The 23,229-nt window shown below is 41.9% G+C and overlaps 1 protein-coding gene across 1 annotated transcript in view; it reads right to left on the reverse strand.

Annotated features, from left to right (window-relative positions):
- The window catches only part of angpt2b (angiopoietin 2b), a 28,436-nt gene extending 16,031 nt beyond the window's left edge, over positions 1-12,405 (reverse strand). Inside the window, exons 1-3 of the mRNA XM_004074025.5 lie at positions 11,378-12,405; positions 3,107-3,262; positions 2,328-2,449 (exon numbers count right to left, since the gene is read on the reverse strand). Coding sequence (XP_004074073.1) covers positions 2,328-2,449; positions 3,107-3,262; positions 11,378-11,695 — 596 coding nt within the window. The 5' untranslated portion in view covers positions 11,696-12,405. The remainder of the gene's footprint in view (positions 1-2,327; positions 2,450-3,106; positions 3,263-11,377) is intronic.
- Between the last annotated feature and the right edge of the window lie 10,824 nt (positions 12,406-23,229).

The raw sequence follows: 23,229 nt of genomic DNA on the forward strand, positions 1-23,229 counted from the left end.
TGGGAAAATTCTCCATAAAACTGGCAGAACAAGCAGACAAATTATTCCCCATTGTGCTTATTTTACTTTGAGGATCAGTCAAAGTGTAGACTACGCCATAAAACCAGCAAAACGATGTTTAAACAGTTAGGAGAGTTGGCAGGACAAATGTTCCTTTTTGGATCCCATTGCATCCTGAGTTATTAACGTGTTATGGTGATGATAATGTGCTATTTATTATCATTGGTGTTGTAATATGTGCATTATGAATGCATTTTTGCTCCATCCCTCTGCTGCTCTTCCTGCCAGTCCTATTTTACATGCAATGCCTGTGAAAACAAACATGTCTCTGCCTTTTTTTAGCTTGGCTGTGGTTCAAAAACTTGCCCTTACAGCTCAGCAGCTGTAACCTTCTACAAACAGTTTCCATTTCAATCTACGGCTGCAAATCTGCTGCTACACGTTGGATTTCAGCAAGCCTCTTGCAGAGCGCGCCCTAGTTCAGATGCATTAATTTGTTTACATGTCATAACCATTTCAGCACCTCTGAGGACGAGGCCTAAAGGTCAGAGCAGGGCCACACGGACCAAATGTGGAACAGGTGTTAATGCTGGGGCGCTGTTATCTCCCTTGGTCACACTTGGTACAGATGAATGGAATGATAAACAAGCAGGTTTGAAGAGTGAAAACACACTCCGCCTCTCGCACTGGTTGCAGTCCTGCTCTCATTGCCCCGCCCCCTGGCCCTTTTTCTGACCCTGCATTCTGCCACAGAAGAATGGGAAACCCCTCCTAACATTAACTGAAGGAAGCATGCACCCATGCTTACACAATATGCACGAGTTTGTCATTTTGTGGCTTTTTGTTAAGGATGTATAAGAATGTCTCTTTCAGATGATGCTAACAACATCCCTTTAAGTGGGATTTTTAGTGCAGATAAAATCCAGCTGTAAAAAAAATGCATGTAACCTTTATTCCAAACTAGCGTGTTAACGAAGTACATGTTCTCCTTCCATCAGCAGGTGTGAAAGGTCATCTGAACTCTACTGTGAACAAGTCAACCCAGGCCCACCTTAAGATGAGTCTTGTTAACTACGCTCATGCATAATAACAAGAAGCAGAATCTGAGGAGGATGCCATACCAAGTGTAAAGTAATCTGAAGGTGTTCAAAAACCCACTCCAATGAAAATTGTGCTTTTGACATGTTCTTATTGCATTTTTGTGATTATGGAGGACATATTTAAAGAAAATTAGGCTCAAACTTTCCATTTTGAGTATTTCTTTACTCAAATTGTTGTGTATCAAGAGCAGAGCAAAAGATAGGGTGCACCAGATTATTAGGCGCACCATCAATGAATGGTCTATTTTCAAACGTTTATAAGGCACATTAAGTGAGACTTAAGAGTCAGAGATAAGTCATTTAGTCAGTGGGACTTTATTAAAGCTCACAGTTAGCCACGTTAGTGCATTTATTAAACCTGTAACTCCCCAACTTGTTTGAAACACATGGAAATACAGATTGATACCACTAAAATAATCATTACTGAGACATTGCCAACCTCAAACCTAGTAACACGTAAAAAAAACATAGCCCAACACTAATATACATTAGCCGTCTATTTACAAAACCTCCAACCCTCTTTGCAGATTGTAAAAAAAAAGACTAACATTTTTACAGAAATGGGACTTCTTAAAATCACCTCATTATCAATAAGCATAATCAGAATTCATCCATATTTTAAAGCACTCCAGATTTTAAGGACTATTGTCATTTTTATAAAAAAAAAATGAAAGCTTTTCAACGCCCCTTAAAAGCCTGTGCAGGCTAAAAAAAACCCTGCTCTACTCCATTCTGATGCACCTACTTATGGGCTAATAGACCCATGAATGTCTGTGATTTCCTCGTCTGAGCTGGAATCGGGATCTAAACTGTAAGGCTGGATATCTCTGATATTGCTCAGTGTTTTTGTTGTATTGGTAATACTAGGTTGGGGCTGTGAGGGTAGCAGGGGAAAATGTAAAAAGTTGGGCGATGGAAAGGGGGGTGGGCTTACAATGCACCAACAGTATCGCCCACTACTCAGAGTTGAATTTCTAATGAACTAGCCATTCTGCAGAAACTTTGTTTTTTCTTTCTGGTCAGTTATTATTATGGCCAAATCAGAGGTGGTTGTTATTGTCAACAGTTTCCAGATAATTTGGTCTTTTTTTATGAATTAAAGTACCGGTAGCTAAAATACTTTACACAGGAAGATTTCCTGGTCATTAGAACAATATTGACAAGGCTGGATCACTGTCAAAGAGCTCATAGATGACAAAATGTTTGTCCTGCAAGTAATGGTCCTACCTGTTTTTGTCACTGAGGCGGGAAATCTCTTGAGTCTGCAGGAGAATATGTTTCTCAAGGCGGTTTGTGAAGAGCGAATACTCGAGCAGCTGGATCTCCAGGCGGCTCGTCTGGTTTAACACCTAAGATCAGTGAAAAATTAGGTGTTAGTTTAACCAAGTATGCACAAATACTAGAATAAATGAGTGTTGTTTGTGAGCGCCAATTCCCTAGTAAAGGATCCTTGGGCATAAACAGTGTCACACAACGCAACACAAATCCAATAATTTGCCTTCTTTGATCTCATAATCAAACTTTGAGGGAGAATGATCTCATAAGCACCTGCAACATGTTTTGAAGTTACAGATGAAATGAAAACTCCAACAAGGCAGTTCAGATGTTTGTACAGCTTCATATCTACTTTGATAAGCCATAAAAAAAGCATGGGGGCCAAAACAGCTCTATCTGTAATAACAACGCAATGGAATGATTGAAGACACATCTGTGTTGTGCTACTGATATTTATGTTTTAATTGGCTTGTTGTCAGGCTCCATGCTCATTGTGTCAATTGTAGCCTCGAGGACCAAATAGTAGCTGTTTCAAAGCAGCTGCCGCCACCTTTGGGCAAGGCTTCCCAGCAGGTTACATCAGATTTACATTTAATTAGCTATTTATCTGGTATTTCAGAAGAACCAGTTTAGTTTTTGAATTGACGTGACCTCCATTGCAAATTGTTTGGGTCGGGTGTAAACACGTTAACGCAAGTTAACCAGATTTTTATTTTTTTGGATGGACTCACCTGGGTTTCCACATCGGTCAGTTTTCGAGTCTGCTCTGCCGATTGGCTCAGGAGGTTTGTTCCCATTTCCAGCATTGCAGCTGTCTGAGTGTGAACCGCAGATCTCTTTATTTCTTCCATTCCGGAGCGCACATTTTCTTGGATGAAGTTCTCCAGCTGAAGGGACATAAAAGCAGACGGAGAATTTTCTGACAGTTTGACACTCCATGAAAAGGGCCCCTGTCAACGAGATGCAAACTAGGGGCCTCCCTTGAGACTTAAATTTAGCCCACCTCCAACTTCATGTCTGTACCCCTGATCATCCCCACTACCATTGCCAGTGAACACATCTGAGGGAGAATTGATAAAAAGTGTGTACTTTGACATCACGATTTTCATGTTTTTCATCCCAAGTACAGACTCTTCAACAGTATCTGTCACAAAACCAGAGAAAAATATCATCAGGAGAAAAAAAAACAATTAGTCACAAAAAGACCAAAAATAGGATTTTAATTTTTTTCTTAAAGAAATACTTTCTCTTATCGTTGGATTTTTGTGAAAAGTACCAAGGGAATTTCAATTCCACTTTTGCTGCAGTGAATGATGAAAATTTGTTTTGTAAAAAAGGAAAGTTGAATATCAAACCAGAAAGCATTAATATTTATAAGTCTTTTGGAGAGAAGACATCAGAGTTTAGTCATTAAACCGCACAACTGGAAAATGAATTCTCGCAGGAGACGACACTCAATATTATCTGGTTAATGAGTTGCCATCCCAGTTTGAACAGAATTTAAATCAGGCAACAAATGCTTGGTCCACTGTTTTATTTTATAAACGAGCATTGCCAGAACAAATGTATCTTTAATGTGTTGCAATGTTAAAAGTTATTTAGCTTTTTTTCCTTTACTTTTTTTTTTTTAATACAATTTAGATATAAATGCCGAATCATCTGTGTAAAAAACCCATAATGGAATTTAGCAGTCTTGAATTACAAGAATTAGATTTTTTTTTTTTTTTGCAATTTTTCTTTCTTATTGTGATCTGCAGGGAAAATTTACCACCGACGCATCCTCACAGCCTCCTCAAATTTGCACATATCTTGTCTGGTGAAAATGAATTTCATGACAAAAGGAATGAATAAAAAAAAGAGACATCACAGTGGGACAGCGACGATTCTAAATGCTGTGTTTGACCATTGTTTTCTCCAAAACTTTAAATGGATCTCCCCAAAACACTTTTCCACTAACAAAACAAATACGCGGTCGTGGATTTTTATTCCTATCCAGCAAATGTACAAACAGATTGCAGCTGAGTTCCTTTTGTGATGGACATGTTTTGCTTTTACAATGTTGTTTGATACTCTTCCAGTGTGTTAATATAAAACCCTTTGTAACAGATGTGTTCTTTTGTGGATTCATAATAAAATGTCATGGGATGAGTGTCATATATAACTTACATTACATGCGTTGATACTCATATACACACGTACACACCATCATCTGACATCCACACAACTGTTAACAAGTCTTAATCATATTTATACAAATTCACAGTATCTATAGAAGACTTCCTGCCACATATCACGCTTCCGACAAAAAAAACAATTAAACATCCACCATGCCCGCGTATAACCAGAAGGAATGAGCATTTAGATTAAAGGTGTGCGTTTCCTGATATATGTTTGATCATGTTGAATGCCTCACAAGTGTACTAGACTTCCACCATGGGAACAGAGCGGGAGGTCATGCCCCCACAGCCCTCTGGCCGAGGGGCGAAGGGAGCAGACTGTGTGCAAGCAGGGGACCCAGCCATGCAGGGACCTCCGCCTCCCCCCAGGTGTCACAGGCCCAGACCCAAGACCGACTACTCGAGACATACACTGCCACCCAGACGAGAGGAATACAAGAGACGCCCTGCCCCCACCCCAGAAGCGAGCCAGAGCCACCCACAACCAGTCCACACTGCACCCCCGACAGCCCACCCATCAACCCCACCAAGACCGACATGGGAAAAAGGCTACTAGCCACCCCGGCACCCCACACCAATGACCGGTGGGGTCCCCCTCCCCGGGCTAGACACGGTCCCCAAGGTGCAGAGCCAGGGTCCCTTGCCCAAATCATCCAAGACCCCAATGGGAACCCCGCTTAGACGCCAGACCCCCAATCCCAAGAGAAGACCACCACTGACCACCAAGCACCGCCTTTCCCCCCCAGGAGGCCGACGACACCGCTCAGGTATGTTCAAAGGAATGTTTTTAAAATGTATAGGATGGCTAAAAGACCTGTGACTTGGTGGCCATTTTATGGTAAAGTGTGATTTATGGCGATTTTTCAATTTTTTGCACAATAAAATGAACATATTAGGAATGTGAGCATGGTGAACAAAAAAAAAACGCAGTTGCTAAGCTAATCAAAATGTTTAAATCTGCCAATTCTTTTAAAAATGACATAGACCTGTTCGCCAACCCCAGACGACTCAAAAATAAAATGGTTGCTATGGAGATAAAACCAACAAAAAGGAAAAATAAATGGGTTAATCAATGAATTTGTCACTTGCAGCTCTGAGCAGGGTGGCAGAGGAGGAGAGAAGAGTGAGGGGGCTGAAGCAGCCGCTCTGCCAGTGAGGGTAGGTCAAAAGGTGAGATAGGGAGGGCCATACAACGCAGCTTTGATTGTATCTACAACTTCTTTGTGTTTTCGGGCACATTTCTCTAGCTTTTTGAACTTTTTTTTTCGTGTCTAACATTTGAAGCATCAAATAACTGAGACCATAAGGGATGAAAAAATAAAACTTTGCCTAAATATTTAAAAGTAAATGCTAAGGGGTTTGAAGTCACCTTAACCCTTGTGCTATCCTAGGCACTTTAACATTGGGAGTTGGGTCATTTAGACCCACTAGACAGTGCGCAGAACCTTTTTTCTTCAATGATTTGTGAACCTCACTGGTGTCCATGGATTACATGAAATCTTTCCACCTTTATCCACCTTTGTCATGGTAGGGAGAACAAATCAATGTAAGGGTGGGGTCATCTAAGATAGCACAAGGGTTATTAATCCACCTTTGTCATGCTAGGGACAACAATGTAAGGATCGGGTCATCTGGACCCCATAGGATAGCACAAGGGTTAACTTTAAGACTCAACTTCTACAGCAAAATCGGAATAATGCACTGAAACTGCTATCAGGAACAGACAAGTGTTCCTGTTTGAGCCTTTGTGCTGGAGGTTTCGCTTCATCTCTTCCTGCCAAATTGTTGATTACAGCTTTGTCAAATGCTACACCAAACGGCCAGATCAAATCATCTTTTGGATAAGGAAGAAGGACAAAAGTGGGATTATCGCCAAGAAAATCATAAGGTTGAATCATTCTAACAATAGATTTCTTTGAACTTTGACACAGTAACAGACAAACTATTTGTGATGAAAACATTGGTGGGGTTGTGTTTAGTAAGGTGGACTAAGTTTTATTTTTAAATTCCAGTAAATCCAATGTTTGAGAGATTAGTTAAAAAAAAAAACATTTTGTTTTAACAATAAATACTTGAATAAAAGATGGATGTACATTATCATATATAAAAATGGCAAAAGCTGTCTTTTTACATTTTGTAAAACCTGGTATGTTTTCCTTATAACACAGACAATTTATAATGCCCATAACTTGCATATTTTTTAGATTTGTAAAGTTACAGTTACATTGTGTTAAAATAATCTGACAGCTCAGGGAATTTATCTTTTGTTTTTAAAGGCAATAAAACTGCAAAATTGAATCTTAAGAAAGTACAAAGACCCTTGTCTAAAGAAAGCATGTATTTTTCCTGTCTTGCAAGAAAAAATGATTGAATCAGAAAAGTTTTTTTAAAAGAAAATAGTTTTAATTTGAGAAACCATTTTTTTAGTGATTAAAATTTTTTTTCTTAAAAATATGAATTCTTGTTAACAACATGTTTCTTTTCTCACAATTTTTTATTTTTTTTTGCTCAGTCAAAGAAAATCTGCCAGCACAGAATTTTTTCTTGACCTATTTCGTACAGGGCCTACTTTTGTAGTGAAGACAAAAAAAATTAGTGTGTATGTCCTTGAGCAGTGGCTCAGGTCACCCAATGACTGAAGGGTTGGTGGTTCGATCCCTTCTGCTCCCAGGCAATAGGAGGCAGGAGTGCCTCTGGCGTGGCTCCACTGGTGTGTGAATGCGTATGAATGTCCCAGTAATGGTCAGAGCAGCCGTAGCATCACCAAGTGTGAATGAATAATGGAAACACATTGTAAGCGCTTTGAGCATCTGGAAAAGCGCAAAAAAACCCCAAAAAAACGAATCCATTATTGTTATCATTATTATAGTTCAGACATCAAGCAGCAGAAAATTCATTTTTAATACACCCAGTTGACATGCAGCCTGTGCTACAATTCTAAGGTTATAGAATTCACAACAAGTTAAAAGTTAACATAAGAAAAACAACTTACACTGAGGCAATCCTGTTCTATTCCATTTGCAACAAACATACTAGAAACTATGTAATGAGACCTGCAAAAACACAGAGTGCATTCTCAAAGTCCAAAGCAATTTCGTTTCTCTCATAGTCATAACTGAACCGACACATACTATAATCAGCTATTTTAAATGCTGTGCTTGACCATTGTCTGCAGTGATGACTTTCTGGGAGAGTGACTAGAATTTTTGAGAGGACTTCTGGAATAAGCACCATCAAAATGGATGATAAACTGCTAGCTAAAGTTGAGAATAATAGAAGTGACCAGTGAAGTTCTGCCTCCAAAATAAGGCTTCTGTCAGTATTTTATCCTTAAATACTTGATTGTTTTGTTAGTTTTGTTTGTTTTCATGGGTGAATTGCAGACACGCTGCCGAGGCCGAGTCTAGGTTGACAGTATGAACTACGCCACAAGGAGCAAAAGGCGGAGCCTCAGAGATTGAGTCGAATTACTTCTGGTTGGGAAAATGAGCTGCAAAAATAACTAATTAAAAATGTTTTCTTTAGTGTGCCAAAGGTAATATATTATCATAAATGTGGATATACTTTACTTTGAAGGGTTTATTAAAGCATGATCTTAAAGAACGTTTTTCAATAGAATAATATTCTTACTTTGAGAGTGATACAAGTTTTCTTTTTAAAATAAGGATTCTTGGTTCTTCTTTTTCTTACCCCATTGACATATTTATTTGCTGGGGTAAGAATTTTTGATTTATGTCTAAGGGGCCAGGTTTTGCAGTTTTAAGATGGATAAATAGATTTCAAACGAATCCTTCTTTATTGAAAATTGTGGCACTATTTTAAGAAGTCATCTGATCAAGCAAACAACCCATAGCCCATCGTTTTTGGAAGTCTATTTTGTGTCCTTATTTATTTGGATTTTTTTTTTGCATCTAATTGCTCATTTGCATTTTTTATTTCCTAATAAATGCATTATTTAATTTTTTTAATAAAAATTGAGATAATGTCATGTGAAGTTTTATTACAGATGGAAGAAATATTATGAGACGGAAGCCAATCTGCCTCCATCAGCATCAAGTGGCAACAATAATACCCAATCTGATGAAAATTGTGCTTTTGTTGTTTTTAACATGCTCTTGGAGCATTTTTCTGATGATGGGGGACATATTTAGAGCAAATTAAGCTAAAAAATTTCCTTTTTAAATATTTCTTTATTCAAATTGTTGCGAATCAGAAACACATGAAGAAATGCTTTTGGAAAAAAGAACATATTTGTGGCATAGAAAATACACTGGTGGGCCACAAGCTCCCTGCTCTGAGTTCTCAGCCACGGGGATGGGAAAGGGTGCAAGGTGACAACGATCACGCCTACAACTCAGAGGTGAATTTCTAATGAGCTCATGCCGCTCTGCAGAAATTATGTCCTAGAAAACGACAGATTTTTTAAATGTTATCTAAAAAACAGATAATCATAATTCAAAGACCACTAGGAATACTTATAACCCTTGTTTTATCATAGGCACTTTAACAATGGGAGTTGGGTCATCTAGACTCACTAGACAGTGCGCTGAACCTTTTTTCTTTGATAATTTGTGATTTGCACTGGTGTCCATGGATTACATGAAATCCTCTTCACCTTTATCCACATTTGTCATGGTAGGGATAACACGTCAATGTAAGGATCGGGTCATCTGGACCCCATAGGATAGCACAAGGATTAATAGAGGAAAAGATCGTAGTAGGTCCTTAACACTATCAATGTAGCAAAGACTACAGACCAGTATGATATGAGCTGTCAGATGTTTTTGACTGTTACTCTTAGTTGACAAGTTTGTTTTTTTATAGCTGCCCAAGAACAAAAACAAAAGTTTGTCATTAGCAGCTAAGCCAGTTTTAGTCCTTTAACACAACAAACTTCCTCTAAAACCCATTTTCACATCCCGCGTTTCAACTCTTCAGGGTCAAAGGAACAAGATGGGGGGGTTGGTTCAGAATTAAGTCCAAAACAAAACGAACACTGCTGGTTTCTTGGAAACACCAAGGAAAAATATGTACAGCATTAATATAGTCCCCAGAGCCTCCTCTGTGGAACATGCCGAATTGGTATGAAGGCTCCAAATTCTGTGTGCGTGGGGGTGTGTTTCCTTTCTAGGGGTTTGGGTGGAAGGCTCAGAGAGGGTTGTGGCGTCCCAAGGGAGCTTTGAGTGAGGCCACGCAAAATTTCACAGATACACCAACACAAGGATGCCTGGAGCTCTTCTGCTTCCACTCCACCAGCGTCTTCCCAATCATGAGCTAGAGGTTTATTGAGCTCCGAAAGGAGCTGGAAAGACTTTGTTGTCTAAGTGTCAAAGTGTACTGGAATTGTGCGCATAAATGATGGTGTCTGTAGGGTCATGGCCGGTTTATGCAGACATCCCACCTACAGTGCGATCATTTATGCATCACTTTGGCCTGCTGGGGGTTGTGTGTTGAAAAGTTGGATCTTTTATGTTCATTCCAGACGCGATGTGGAAGAAGTTGGCAACAGAGCAAAGTCGTCAGTAGAGCTTTTTCTCCGGTTACCAGGGGGATTTAAACCACATCTCCTTCTGAGGCTGCTTACACAACAGCTCCGGGTTTGAAGGCACAATGCCCTTTAATCAACGTCAATGTGAACTGGTCAGGGACGACAACATGGCATCAGGGAACAAAGAAAAAGATGCAAGCAGAGGAAAAATCTGAAAAAAGAATCGTTTAAATGCGCAAGATTAATGTAGGATATAACACATTTTTGGCTTTTAAAACCCATACATCAATAAGTGTGTGTTTTCAGTCCCCTTTCTCATTCATGCAGTTTGTTCTCACAGAGCATCCTGTGAACATCAAAGCCTCAGTGGATCAGCCTTGTTACGCACAATAGAACATAAAGATTTTTATCTTTTGTCAGGTAAGACGTTGTGCGCAGGAAACACAAGGTATTTGAGATTTTTGGTCTGATCTATACGAACTCAGTGATGCAAAACGGCGCACAGGAATATTTGTCGAAAGAAATCCAGACCACGGAGGATGTGTTTTAAGCGGGAAATCACAGGAGCACAAAGAAAAGAGTTTTGACTGCCGTTATGCCCTATTCTCAAATGCGGAAACACAACCGGCATATTTGCTCAACACTTGACACAAATATTTAAAATCTTCCAGGGGATTAGAGTAAACCAAAAATGTTTTGAGAAAGCAGGGAAAAAGAAAAAGGGAAAAGGGATGGATAGGGGTAGCATGTCAGCCTAGACAACTGCTGCTGATCCTGTGCCCAGATGACCTTAGTGGTTGAAACTGTGAAGCCACTTAATCACGTCTTGTCATGCAGGCCATCGTAATCCGGGCTAAATGTAACAGGAAAGGCCAAACATCCAGTGAGGAGACATGCCCAAATGTGTCTCTCTCTAATGAGTTTATGATATCTAAACAGAAAAGAAAAAAAAAAAGTCATGTAAGCTGAGTTTGGTACAGGGAGATTTAGATAGACTTTACTTATAAATTGAGCGCAACACGGCCTGCATAATTGTTGCCTTTTGGGGGAGAAAACTAATTTAGAGGCTCTTACTCAGAGAAAATATTTCGCCCAACTTGATATTAGAAAACTTTGCAAACCCCGCACTAGCATGCAACTGAAACTTCTGGCATCCCAGTGGTCTTACATTCTGACATACAACCATGCTCACACATCGTCATGGAGCCAGATACCGGAAGCATTAGGGAAATAATGAAGGCTTGACAGCGATGTAGATGTTGTTTGGTTGACAGTTGGAAAGCTACGTTGGAGCCAGACATGTGGACAGAAGAAGCAAAGGTTTGCTAAAAACATACCTTCTGCAACCACTGAGTGTTGTTCTCCATGGCGCTCTCCAGACTCTCCAGCTTCCTCTCCTGCCATGAAGGCCTTTCCCTTTGGTCCTGCCGTTGCTTGGATTGGCTGGCGTCATTCTCCGCTTCAGGTGGGGAGTCTCTCTGCGGTGCATCAGTGAACTGGTAGTCCTTTAAAGGACGGCAGTTGTCCACCTCTGGGAGAATGAAGGTGTAGCTGCACGGTCCGTGCTGCACTCTGTGCTGCTGCTTCTGAGCGCCAATCGCCGTGGGCAACAGGTATGCCAGGTAGGCTAAGGTCATAGCAATCAAACGGCCCATTTCACGGCAGTATAAGAGAGGAGTTTGGAAGAAAGGGAAGACAGAGATTCCGCCACTCGGTCAAGTGAACAACTGGAACAGGATGCTTCTATTTTTATCTTCTGGGTTTCTGTTCTTTGAAATTTCCCTTCAGACCATGACTTTTCCACTTCGGTCTTCCCAGTCCAACTGTCTCGCTGCGTTTTTGGATCCCTTCTCCACTTTTGCCCAGTTGTCCTCTGTGCTGTTGCATCCAAATAATCTTCAGCCCAATTTGCGCCCCAGCTGTTTTCCGTAAGCAAACGCACATAAAGGGGAAAAAAAAAAAAGGGGGGGGGGATTGCTTCCTACTGTGGCTCCAACACTCTGCCAGTGCATGGATCTCAGCCCTGGAACCCAGCGGCAGACATCCAAACATTCAACTCTCTTCTGAAAAGTTCTTGTCCTCACTGCCGTCTGCTTTTGCCGCTGGAGTCCACATGTTGCTCTGGACAAGAAGAAAGTGGCCTGCTGCAGAAAAAGAGCGGTAAAGCTCTTAAAGTCCATAGAAAGAGAGAAAGAGAGGCTGCACACACACCACCCACACACACACCCCCCCCTTTGCACATAATCAGTCAACCACCCTCCATTCTTTGACTTTCTCCCTCCCTCCCTCCAACCGTACTCCTGTTTGCAGGGGTTAAAAGAGGAAGCTACAAAAATACACACCATTCACCGCAATAGCAAACGCTCTAGAACTCTCTCTAAAAACCGTACCTCCCTCCCACTCCCCGTCTAACTTTTTCTCCTTCAGTCTGTGTCCCTAAAACATAAATTTGCTTATTTTGGCACGGTCGCAGTTGTGCACTGTATGGCCAAAGCAGCCGCCACACAGTTTACAATAATAGCACATAGATTTTTCGTGGTCTGATAATCAACCTGATTCTTTAAGTAGTTCAATTTGCAGTTTTACCATCAGTCGGTGGCTGGACACTGTCTTTTATTGTAAATTTTTTTTTTTTTGCTTGCCCGATTTAACTCTTGACCAATCCTGGGGTTGTTATCATTCTGTCCAGAGCAGAAAGGGGAAATTTCCTGGAGTGATGCAGCATTTCATGTGTTTGTTTTTCAATTCTGCTCTGGAAAAAAACTAAAAAAAAAGTTTTTAGGGCTTTAATCTTTTACTTTGTTTGGCTTTAGTCTATTTAGGAAAGACTTTTTTGTGACCTTTGCGTGATTATAGCACTTCAGAAGGTAGAATTGAAAAATAACTAACTAGGACAGTTGGTCAATTTCCCAAATAGTGTTTTTTTTTTCTTTTTTTAAACTATTTTTACCAAACAGCATTGCCCTGTGCCCTGGACTGGTAGCCAGTCTTACCCTGCGACAGACTGGCGACCAGTCCAGGGCATTCCTTGCCTTCGCCCAAGTGGCCGGGATAGGCTCCGGCAACCCCGTGACCCCAAAAGGGAATAAACGATAAAGAAGATGAATGAATGAATGAGCATTGTGCAAAATTGAAAAAAAAATATCAGACTGAAATAGGATTTAGTTCCTTTTATTTTTGGCCTTTATGTAAGTATTTGTTTTTTAAAAAGATATAATTTGAAAAATATTCCAGAGATTTTTCATTTTTTATGTCTTCATAAAGACCTTTTATATATCTTAAACTACAGAAATCATACATTCCAACTTGATGCTATGTCAAGCTAAATGAAGGACTGATATATACTCTTTGGATTGAACATCCTAAAGTTGGTGTAGTTGATCTTCACATTTAAAGATTTATTAGTTTACTCCATTTTCTGCACTATATTGCGCCAAATTACATTTACATGAAATCCTCTTCATATTTTTCCACCTTTGTCATGGTAGGAATAACATTTCAATGTAACGGGGGGGGGGGGGGGGGGGGTCTTTGGATAGCACAAGGGTTAAATATCTGATTCAACCTGAGATGTTCAATGATTCGACATTTCGCACCATGCCACTTCTACCTGTAGGTGATGAAGTAGATAACGGAAAAGAAGAAGAAGCCCCTCCCTGCTTGTCCAGTGTGAACATCATGGGCTATAAGCACATTCAAGAACTGTTCTTGAACAAGCTTCATATGCCCAGTGTTTCTGTAGCATATCTCCTAATCTTTTTTTGCAACATACAATAAAACAGACTGATACCGGTCCGGATCGGCCCTTCCCTGGCTCTGGGGCGGGACGGGACAACCCTCTTGGGGCCCCCGGTCGCTCTGGGTGTCCTCCGCTACGGCTGCGGGGTCTGGGGTGGGGTGGGGTGGGGGGTCTTGTCGGCCCTGACCTGTGGGGGGGCATTCTGGGGGAGGGGGGGGGGTCCACTATTGGTACGGGGCAGGGGGGGTTGACGGGTCGGGGTCTCCGCTGAGGCTGGCTGCCTCGGTCCCGTCGAGGCCTGACCAGAGCTCTTCTAGGGCCGGCGTTTGGGGGTGGGGGCCTGGGCTTGCTCCGGGGGGGGGGCGGCGCTTTCTGGCTCCTCTCTCTCTGTGTGGGGGGGGTGGTGCTGGGCCTGGGGTGTCGGCGCCTCCGGGGGTGGGGCCCCTGGGCTGGGTGGGCCTGGCCCCCTTGCTGGGGGGGGGGGGGGGGGGGGGGGGCAGCTGTTTGACCACCGGGGGACAGTCAGCTGTCCCCAACTTACCCCCTTCCTCATATAACCTCATAATTGGGTGAGGGGGTGGGGGGGCTTAGCCTGCGATGAGCCTGGGGGGGGGGTTACTAGGCAGTGGCCCCCCTCCTATGGTTGCCGTATGGAGTGGGCCCCCCCTTTTTCGGTTTTATTTGCACCTTAGACATGTAGGGCCCTTGGTAGGGGGGATGCTTGGACATCACTGCCAGCAAGCAGCGGATGTCCTCCTAGCACTCTACCCGCCAATTTTAACCGCACATTAGACATTTAGGGCCCCTTGGTGGGGAGGGTGAGGGGACGTCACTGTGAGTAATCAGGAGATGTCCCCTTAGTGCCCTACCCGCCAATTTTAACTGCACCCCCCTTAGTACACACACCCCTCCCCCCTCAATATATACATCCCAACATAAACACACACACATGCACACACACACCATCTCAAACACACATACACGCACACACATTTTGCAAGGAAGGTGGGACCTGGGTCCATCTGTCCCCTGCCTCTTCCCTGGTGGGGGGTGCGGGCCCCTTTGCAACGGCGGCCGTGTCCCCGGGGTGCAGGCTTCCTGGGCCCGGCGGTGCTCTCTCCGCGCGGTGGGGGAGTTCACATTACATCTGAGCCGGGGGTGTCTGGTCCCTGGGGGGTGGGTTCTGGTCCTTGCTCCTGAGTGCTGGGCCCCGCCAAATTTCCAACTGTGGCCGAGCCTGGTCGGGCCATATTTATAACACCCCTTGTGGGCCCTCTTTTTTTCCCCGGGGTTCCCCCCTCCTGGGCGGGGGCGGCGGGCCCCCTGCGTCGCTCCTCCCTGGACCAACCGTGGGCCGGGCGGATGGCTGCCTGGAGTGCGGAGCGGGTCTCCCTTGGGGGGTCCTGGCTCGTACCTGGGGTTGGGAGGGGGGATGCCCGGAACTCCTGGGTGGTGGTGGGGTGCTCGTTTGGGGCTGTGGGCGTCCTTCTCCGGTGGGGCTCTGCGTTGGGTTCTCCCGGCGCGGCGGGGGGGCTGCTCTCCTGGTTGGGCTGGGGCGGCGCTCTCTTTCCCTCCGTGCTTCCCTGGCCTCTGGCTCTGGGGGCCTTGCGGCGGCCCTGCTGGCCCTGGCCTGGGGGGCGGGCTTGGTCGCCCGGGCGGTTGTTCCCTGCCGGTTCCCGTGTGGCGTTGGGGGGATTCCGGCTGCCGCTGCTGCTGCGGTGGGGGTCTTGGGGTGGGGATGGCTGGGCACTCTCCCTCCTTCTTTTCACGTTCCACCATCCATTTTAGAAGAACATAAAACCTCACCTGAGCACTGGTGTTAGCTCACCTTTGCACTAATAGCTTGCATGACTGAATGACTGAAATATTTCACACTAGTTGGTTTTAAGGCATAAGTATGCGTGTGTGAACACTATCTGTTTTGTGTACATGTCGACAGGTGGACATTTTTGCAGCTAGCAGGTGTGTTTATAACATTTGAGTGTGTGTGTGGACGGGCCCCGCCCTTTTTGTACTGCATTTGAACCTTACCATAATGATTAACAACCAGTAAACTTGTTGCTGTATGCTGCTTCATGGTCTTATCCCCCTTCCCCTCCTATTATCACCCCCTACCCCCCCCTCTCTCTAGCGTCCCTCTCTCTTCTTCCCCTCTTTCCTTTTCCGTCCGGTCCAACACCAAAGATTTTCAGACATGATTGAAATTAATAAAGTTTGGCCTCAATTACAAAAGGGGTTTATTCAGACATACCTTTGGTTTGTCAGAAGATTAATAACCCCTCTTGTTAAAGCAAAATATGTCCAACACAAGAGGCCCTCAGCTCTCGTCTGTCTGCCCAGCTGTTGGACAGGACAAGTTAAAAAAAAAAAAAAAAAAAAAAAACAGACTGATACCTCCAAAACAATCATTACTGTGACTATGCTAGCTCCTGACCTTATTAGTGATATGAAAAAATAAAAACACAGCTCAACACTGCTACATGTTAGCAACATTAACATATTTAGAATAAACCCCAACCATATCTGGAACTCGTAAAATAACAAAAACAAAAAAATACAACAGACTTGACATCTTGACAGAGCACCGTCTACCTCTCAAGTCATTTCAACATCATTAAACAAAACCAGAATGAATCCATTTATGAGGTGCTCCAGATTATAAAGCACACTGTCATTTTTAAAACAACAAATAAGGCTATAATGTGCCTTATAGTGCATGAAATACTGTAACTGTTTTATATGGTCACTAGTGGAATGTTGTATGAAAATCACCAAAAACTATTTTCTTTCATGACCTAATGTTGCTTATAATGTTTTTACCCAGTTACATTTAGTCCTGGCAGACAGATCTCTTGGCTTGATGTAGCATGAAATTAGATATTTGAAAAAATAAATAAATGGAAGCACTTAAACTCTGTTTTGCTACATATGATCCATACTGGTATTTATATGTGTACATGATAAGTTACTGTTTGTACTCAGATTTTAGGAAGTTCGGAGAAAATGGAGAGAAGCTGCAGCGAGTCATAAAAAAAAAAAGCTGTAAATCAGGAAAAAATGGCACATAACTTAGCAATTGTTTCACAGCATTTACATTCCAAAGGTCAAATAAATGTCCGCAAAAGCCTCTTGAGAATATCCTGCATTGTGTGATTTTATTTGAAAGTCCCTGCTCTTGTTACGAAGCCTGACTGTGTGTATATCAAACACAATTTCCCAGAAATCAGGGAGGGTTTGGTCTGACCTGCCGTCTTTCTCTTTAGTCTTCACAGCCAAACTGCTGCCTGCTTTCTCCATCTCCTGTTCCCAAGTTTTCATCCTTACAATGTGATTCATTAGGATTTTGATTTAGATGGTTTGTGTTTATATATAGGAGGTGGATTTGGTTGGAACGGGGCAGGACGCAAAAAAAAACCCAACAAAAAAAGTGTGAAATCAAACAAATTCATGTCTGGTTGAAAATAAAAGCTTCTGATCCAGTTTTCCAAATCCAACTATTTTAAAGTAAGGGCTAATGGGTTCAACAGTAGTGACAGCTAGGGTTATATGGAGTATCCGAATACTTGGATACTCGAATCTGTTCTCAAAAAGATCGAGTTTGAAAATGAATATGGCATAGTGTAGTAAAAATACACTTCAGGCAATGTCATTGTTGCTCCCACATTGCAGAGTAGTGGGAACTGAACAAACTGAATGTACTACTGTCACTGGAAGTAACTAAATCTTTAAAATAAAGTGCTAGTGAAGGTTTTCATTTTCAAAGTTTAAACTTTTTGTTTAAAATATTGTCAACTGTTTGAATAAAAATATCATGAACATGAAATTTAGAATGCTACAAAAATCTCATGATCAATTAGCTGACATCATTGACTGTCTGTTAGCATGGTGGACAATCCAGACAGAAATGCATTGTGGGAGTTTTTAGGTATTTCCACTAAAGATGAAAATGTCAGTTTATAAAACATGTCTCTTGGGAACACTTTTATCTGTTTAGATGAAAGGACCATGAATGGTTTGTAGTTGTTGTTTTTATTATATATCGTCTGCTGTATCTACTGGAAGCATAGTCAGAAAACCTTAAGGATGGAAAAACTGTAGTGAACATTTTCAGGATTTTATCAGCATTTTTTTTGTTTTAGCTAACACTTAGAAAGCCTGTGTTGTATTCTAGGACATAGTTTCTGCACAGTGGCAGTAGTTCATTAGAAATTTAGCACCGTGCGTATCAAGCCGTCCCTCACTTCCCATCAACCAACTGTTTGCACGTTCTTCAGCTAGCTTATAGGCCCTCACGCCCCCAATATAATATTACTAGTGCAACAAAAATGGTGAGCAATAATAGAGCTATCCACCCATACAGTTTTGAACCAGATTCCAGCTCAGATGAGGAAAAAAAAAAAGACGTACGTGGATCTATTTGTCTACAAGTGGATGCATCAGAATGGAGCTTCTAGCTCACTGATTGTACCTTCTATGTCGACAATACCACACATTTTTTCAAAGGGCATTTTTTCTTCTGCTCCTAATTTACAGCAATTTGAATTAACTAATACTCTGAAACACAATTTTAAGTTTGATTTTTTTTTATACATGTTCTCCATTATCAGAGAAATGCTTAAAGAATATGTGAAAATCACAATTTTTTATCTGAGTGGGTCTTTAATACGTTGGCTTCGTTTTCATCTTTTGAAAGAGAAAGTGTCAGCAGCTACCTTCATTCTCTGTCTCTTAAACCCTCAAATAAAGTCAGAAATCTAGGGGTAATCATGGACTCTGACCTGAACTTTAACAGCCATATCAAGTCAGTAACATCAGCGGCATTTTATCATCTGAAAAACATTGCCAAAATCAAAAACATAGTGTCAAAGCCAGACCTGGAGATACTTATTCATGCATTTGTCTCCAGTAGGTTAGACTACTGTAACGGCCTGCTCACCGGCCTCTCCAAACGAGCTGTAAAACAGCTCCAGTACATCCAGAATGCTGCTGCTCGAGTCTTGACCAGAACCAGGAAGTATGATCACATTAGTCCTGTGCTCAGGTCTCTGCACTGGCTCCCTGTACCTCAAAGAATAGACTTCAAAGCAGCTCTGCTTGTGTACAAGTCTCTCCATGGCCGAGCACCAAAGTACATCTCTGACATGTTAGTGCCATATGAACCATCTCGTACTCTGAGGACCACAGGGGCCGGCCTTCTGTTGATTCCCAGAGTCAGAACTAAACAAGGGGAATCAGCGTTTCAATATTCTGCAGCTAAAATCTGGAACAGCCTCCCTGAAGTCGTAAGACAGGCCTCTTCTGTGTTCATGTTCAAATCTAGACTTAAAACATTTCTGTTTAGCCGTGTATATGACTGAAAGGTTTCTTTTAAAGTAAATTTTACGTTGATTATTTCTATTATGTATTGTGATTTTAATGCATTTTTCTGTTTTGTGAAGCACCTTGAATTACTTTGTGTACGAATTGTGCTATACAAATAAACTTGCCTTGCCTTGCCTTGCCTTGAAAATAAAATACTGCCACATGCAGCTTCATCTCGCTGCACCATGTTTAGCCCCTTAAACAAGTCCATCAACCCGTCTCTTCTCCTCTGATAGTCGTGCCGGCCTCTGTGTCTCTTTCAATTTCCATCTACAAAGTTGTTCATGTTGCTGCTATTTCCTGATGAATCATAAATGCTCTCCCAGCTTTATCTCCCGCTGTGCCATGAAAGATTCAATCCACACTGCAGCAGAGATCATTCACTTAATCTTAGCGTGAATGATCAGAATCTCAGCAGGGTGCCGAGCACACTTTCATTACATCCGGTTTCTCGGCCGTGTTCTCCCGTGACAGCATGATGAAGCGGGACTGATTCATGCGTGCAAAACAAAAGTCTCAGAGGATGACAGGAGTGGAAGTTGCCCCATCACACATCTGACATGAAGGCCGTTGTTTGCTTCCTTTGATCAATATTCCCAAAGAAGCACAAAGCAAATTGCCGTCTGGTGTTTTTGTCCTCCTCTTGCATTGTGCTAAACCCTAAACCTTAAATTAAAAGTGTCTTTTGTTTAGTAAGCTGTGTGTACCCTCATTTCCCAAACATGATAGACATTCCTTTTGCTAAATGGAGCCTTAAAGCCCAGTGTGTGGCCACTTTCAGCATATCAGCGGCTCGAATCTCTGCCTACACTACATCGACTTAGGTAATGCATGGGGTGGACACACACCACTCCAATAAAGACTGATTAGTGCTAACAAGGAAATGAACTTTCACTGCATTGACGTTTTCACATGTGACTGTCAGTGTGTGATGTTCCTCCTGTAGAAAAGAAAGAAAAAAAAAACAACAGACTTTTCACTTTAGCTTCAAACTATTGGCGTGTTTTGGTTTCGGTCTCTTGAGTGTCTCTCTTGTCTTTGAGGCTCAAACTGACTCATACGTAGATTAGATTGAATGAACTACTGTTTCGCAGGATGAAGAATTCCCGTCCAGTTTCTCGCCTTGCCATGGATAACAACCAGATGTCAAAATTTCTGATTAGTGCTGTCCCGCAACGGCAAAAATCAGGAAGCACGCTTCCTCAAAATAGTTGAGGGGGAAAATACATTTGAAAAAAAATAGAAGTTTTCCCACCAACATGATTTATGCACAAACACGAGCTTGTTGCTGTTTTTATGTGTTAAGCATTCTAAGTGTTAAACACTGGGTTTAAGGTAACAAGCAGAGTAAAATGATCTCATGCGAACACATCCATGTCGTATTTTCCAGAGGGAAAACTCTGAAAGCTGTTCCCCTTGTGGCCTCTCTCTTGAGAACTGAGCCCAATCACATTTTTTATTGCTCTTAGTTTCTCATTTGAAGACAGACCAAAGACCAAGAAGGGACTAGATGCTTTTGGCAGTGGTTCTTACAGAAATAAATCAAGCTGGAGTTTGAGCATGTTACGATCTATACTGTTATTTATGGCGGGGACTTAAACAATCAAACTTATCCAGGCCACTATGTGTCCAGCTATACTCCATGTATGGTCAGACGATTTTAAGAGTAAACATGTGATATCCAGTTTTGCTTAGGCAACAGGATGTGAAATCACATGAGGTGGCTTTATCGAGGAGTTTGAAGGTTCCTAATACAGTATTTCTTTCATACAAAACCCAAATACCAGCTTATAAAGGGCTTCCTTTAAAAACCCACTCTGTTCATCTTCTGAGCTATATTTAAATTGTTCCCAGGGGTCTTTTTACTATGATTATCATGAGAGGTTGTCATTTCAGACAAATCGAGCATTTTGTGGTACAAGCACTGAATTTGGCATGGCTGAACCTTAAGAACCCATCTTTCAAAAAAGTGTGTTAGCCACGAGAAAAATCCCAAATGCTTGATCAGGGCCTGTTTGGATGAACACAGATCTGATATCCTGGAGTTGGGAAATGTTGTTAGATCCGTTTATGAGGGCAATTTCCCACAGCACACTTGACCATCTTCCACGTGCCGCGGCACACTGGTTGAAAAACACGGAAATAGTTCATGCAAAGCGGAAGGAGTTCATTAGAAATTCACCTCTTATTTGTGGGCGGAGCAACTCCTCCTCTGTTCCCCTCCCCAACGCTAAGAGCTCTCTGCTTACATGCTTTCCCGCTGCCATACAGCCACAACTGCATTTTCTATTGGGATTCACTACATCTTAAATAAAGAAAGGCTCAGAAATGCAATTATAAGCCTCCTTTTTTTAATGTATGTCCTTCAGCATCTGGAAAAAATGCCACAAGAACCTGTTAAAAACTTTTTATAGTTTTCATAGGAGTGGGTTTTTATACACTGAAAATTGCAATTGAATGCTCAAAAACATCTCAGGTCGTTCACAAATGTTTGTAGCTCAAATAAAATCAGCTTAATCATAAGAAGATGATTATTTCACTTTAACTTGCAAATAATGTCGCTCTGTGATGAAAAAGAAACAAATACTAAGTGGTGAATGATATACAATCACAAATTGCTTTTTTTTTTTACTAGTTTCTTTCTAAAGCTCATCAAGATATAATTACCAGTGAAAAAGGCTCCTTTGATGAATTTGTTTTCCTCCAATAAAACTTTCTCGATGTATTTTCACACCAGCCCGTTGGCTCAATTTGAACCATTCTCTTGGATAATTTGATTCTCCAGGAAACATCTCGTTTATAACACTTCACGTAGTGTTTATTGAAATGTAAGTTTAAAACATGAACACATTCTCTGCCATATAAAAACGAAGTTTGGGTAGGACAAAATTGCCAGAGGGGGTTGTAATTCATGGCTTTCTGCAGTAAAGCGGCCTCCCAGGGGGGAGAGGTTGTTTAGTTTTCATGTCTCCTGTCAGGGCGAGGTATTTCCCGTGGCTCCCTGAAGGCCCTGAATCAATCCGCTAGGCTCGATTTGAAGGTGACATTCGGCCTCCCCTCCCCTTTGGTCTGGGTCCCAACAACTGGGTTTCTTCCTCATTTCCTTAGTGTATCGCCCAGTCAAGTCCCCTCTGGGGACTCTGAAGTGGGAAAAAAAGCAGATAAATTAAACCAAAAGTTTTTGAAAATTTAATGGGATTTGCTTTTCTTGAAAATTACAAATTTAGTTGAAATGAAAGCCATTCATGTTATTCTTGCAAAGTGGTGGGGAGTATATGTCTGGTGGCAAAGCCTTACGCAGTGGGAGCCATCACTCGACAAAGCAATCTAAAGCCGACCAGACCAGAGAAAGAGCAGAACAGGCCTGAATTCCTCTCCTTTAAAAACAGCAAAACACTGTAAAACACTTTGAAAACCCACAAAGTGTTTTTAGCATGTTCTTGTGGTATTTTTCTGACAATGGAAGGCATATATTTAAAGAAAATTAAACTTAAAATTGCATTTCTGAGTATTTCTTTATACAAATTGTTGTGAATCAGGAGTACACGAAAAAATGCCGTTTACTACAGCAAGCCACAAGCTCCCTGCTCCGCTCCATTTATGTGTTTTAAATCCTTCGTACCCTTGACATTTTTCTACCAGCACTCACTGTGCATGCGCAGTCCCAAATTACGTCATTATGTTCAGTCTTGGCAGACTGCCCATAAGTCTGTACTGCCTCTTTGATCTTGTGGTTACTGTTCTGTTTTATGCATGATTTGTGTCTTGAGGTTGCATTTAATGAAATGCTTCATGCAATTAATGCAATGCTACACTTTTTAACTTTGCTCTGGACTTTTAGGCAAGCTCAGTACCTACCTTTTGTTGTTTTCACCCCGCGCCCTAATGTTTAGTTGTAAACCCACCAGGAGGGTGTGTGTGTGTGTGTGTATGCTTAAGCACAGTTTCATGGGTTAAAGTGCATACGTAATATGTGGTTGTGTGCAGAGAAAACAAGAGAATCCAGAAGATCTGTGGCAGATCCGTCCTCAGTGCCTCTCTGTCCACGACGTGAACGTTTCATAATCCGCAACATATTTTGAACACCGT

The sequence above is a fragment of the Oryzias latipes genome, chromosome 11 (assembly GCF_053564925.1).
Source record: "Oryzias latipes strain Hd-rR chromosome 11, Olatipes_Hd-rR_3.1".
In the NCBI taxonomy this organism is placed as follows: domain Eukaryota; kingdom Metazoa; phylum Chordata; class Actinopteri; order Beloniformes; family Adrianichthyidae; genus Oryzias; species Oryzias latipes.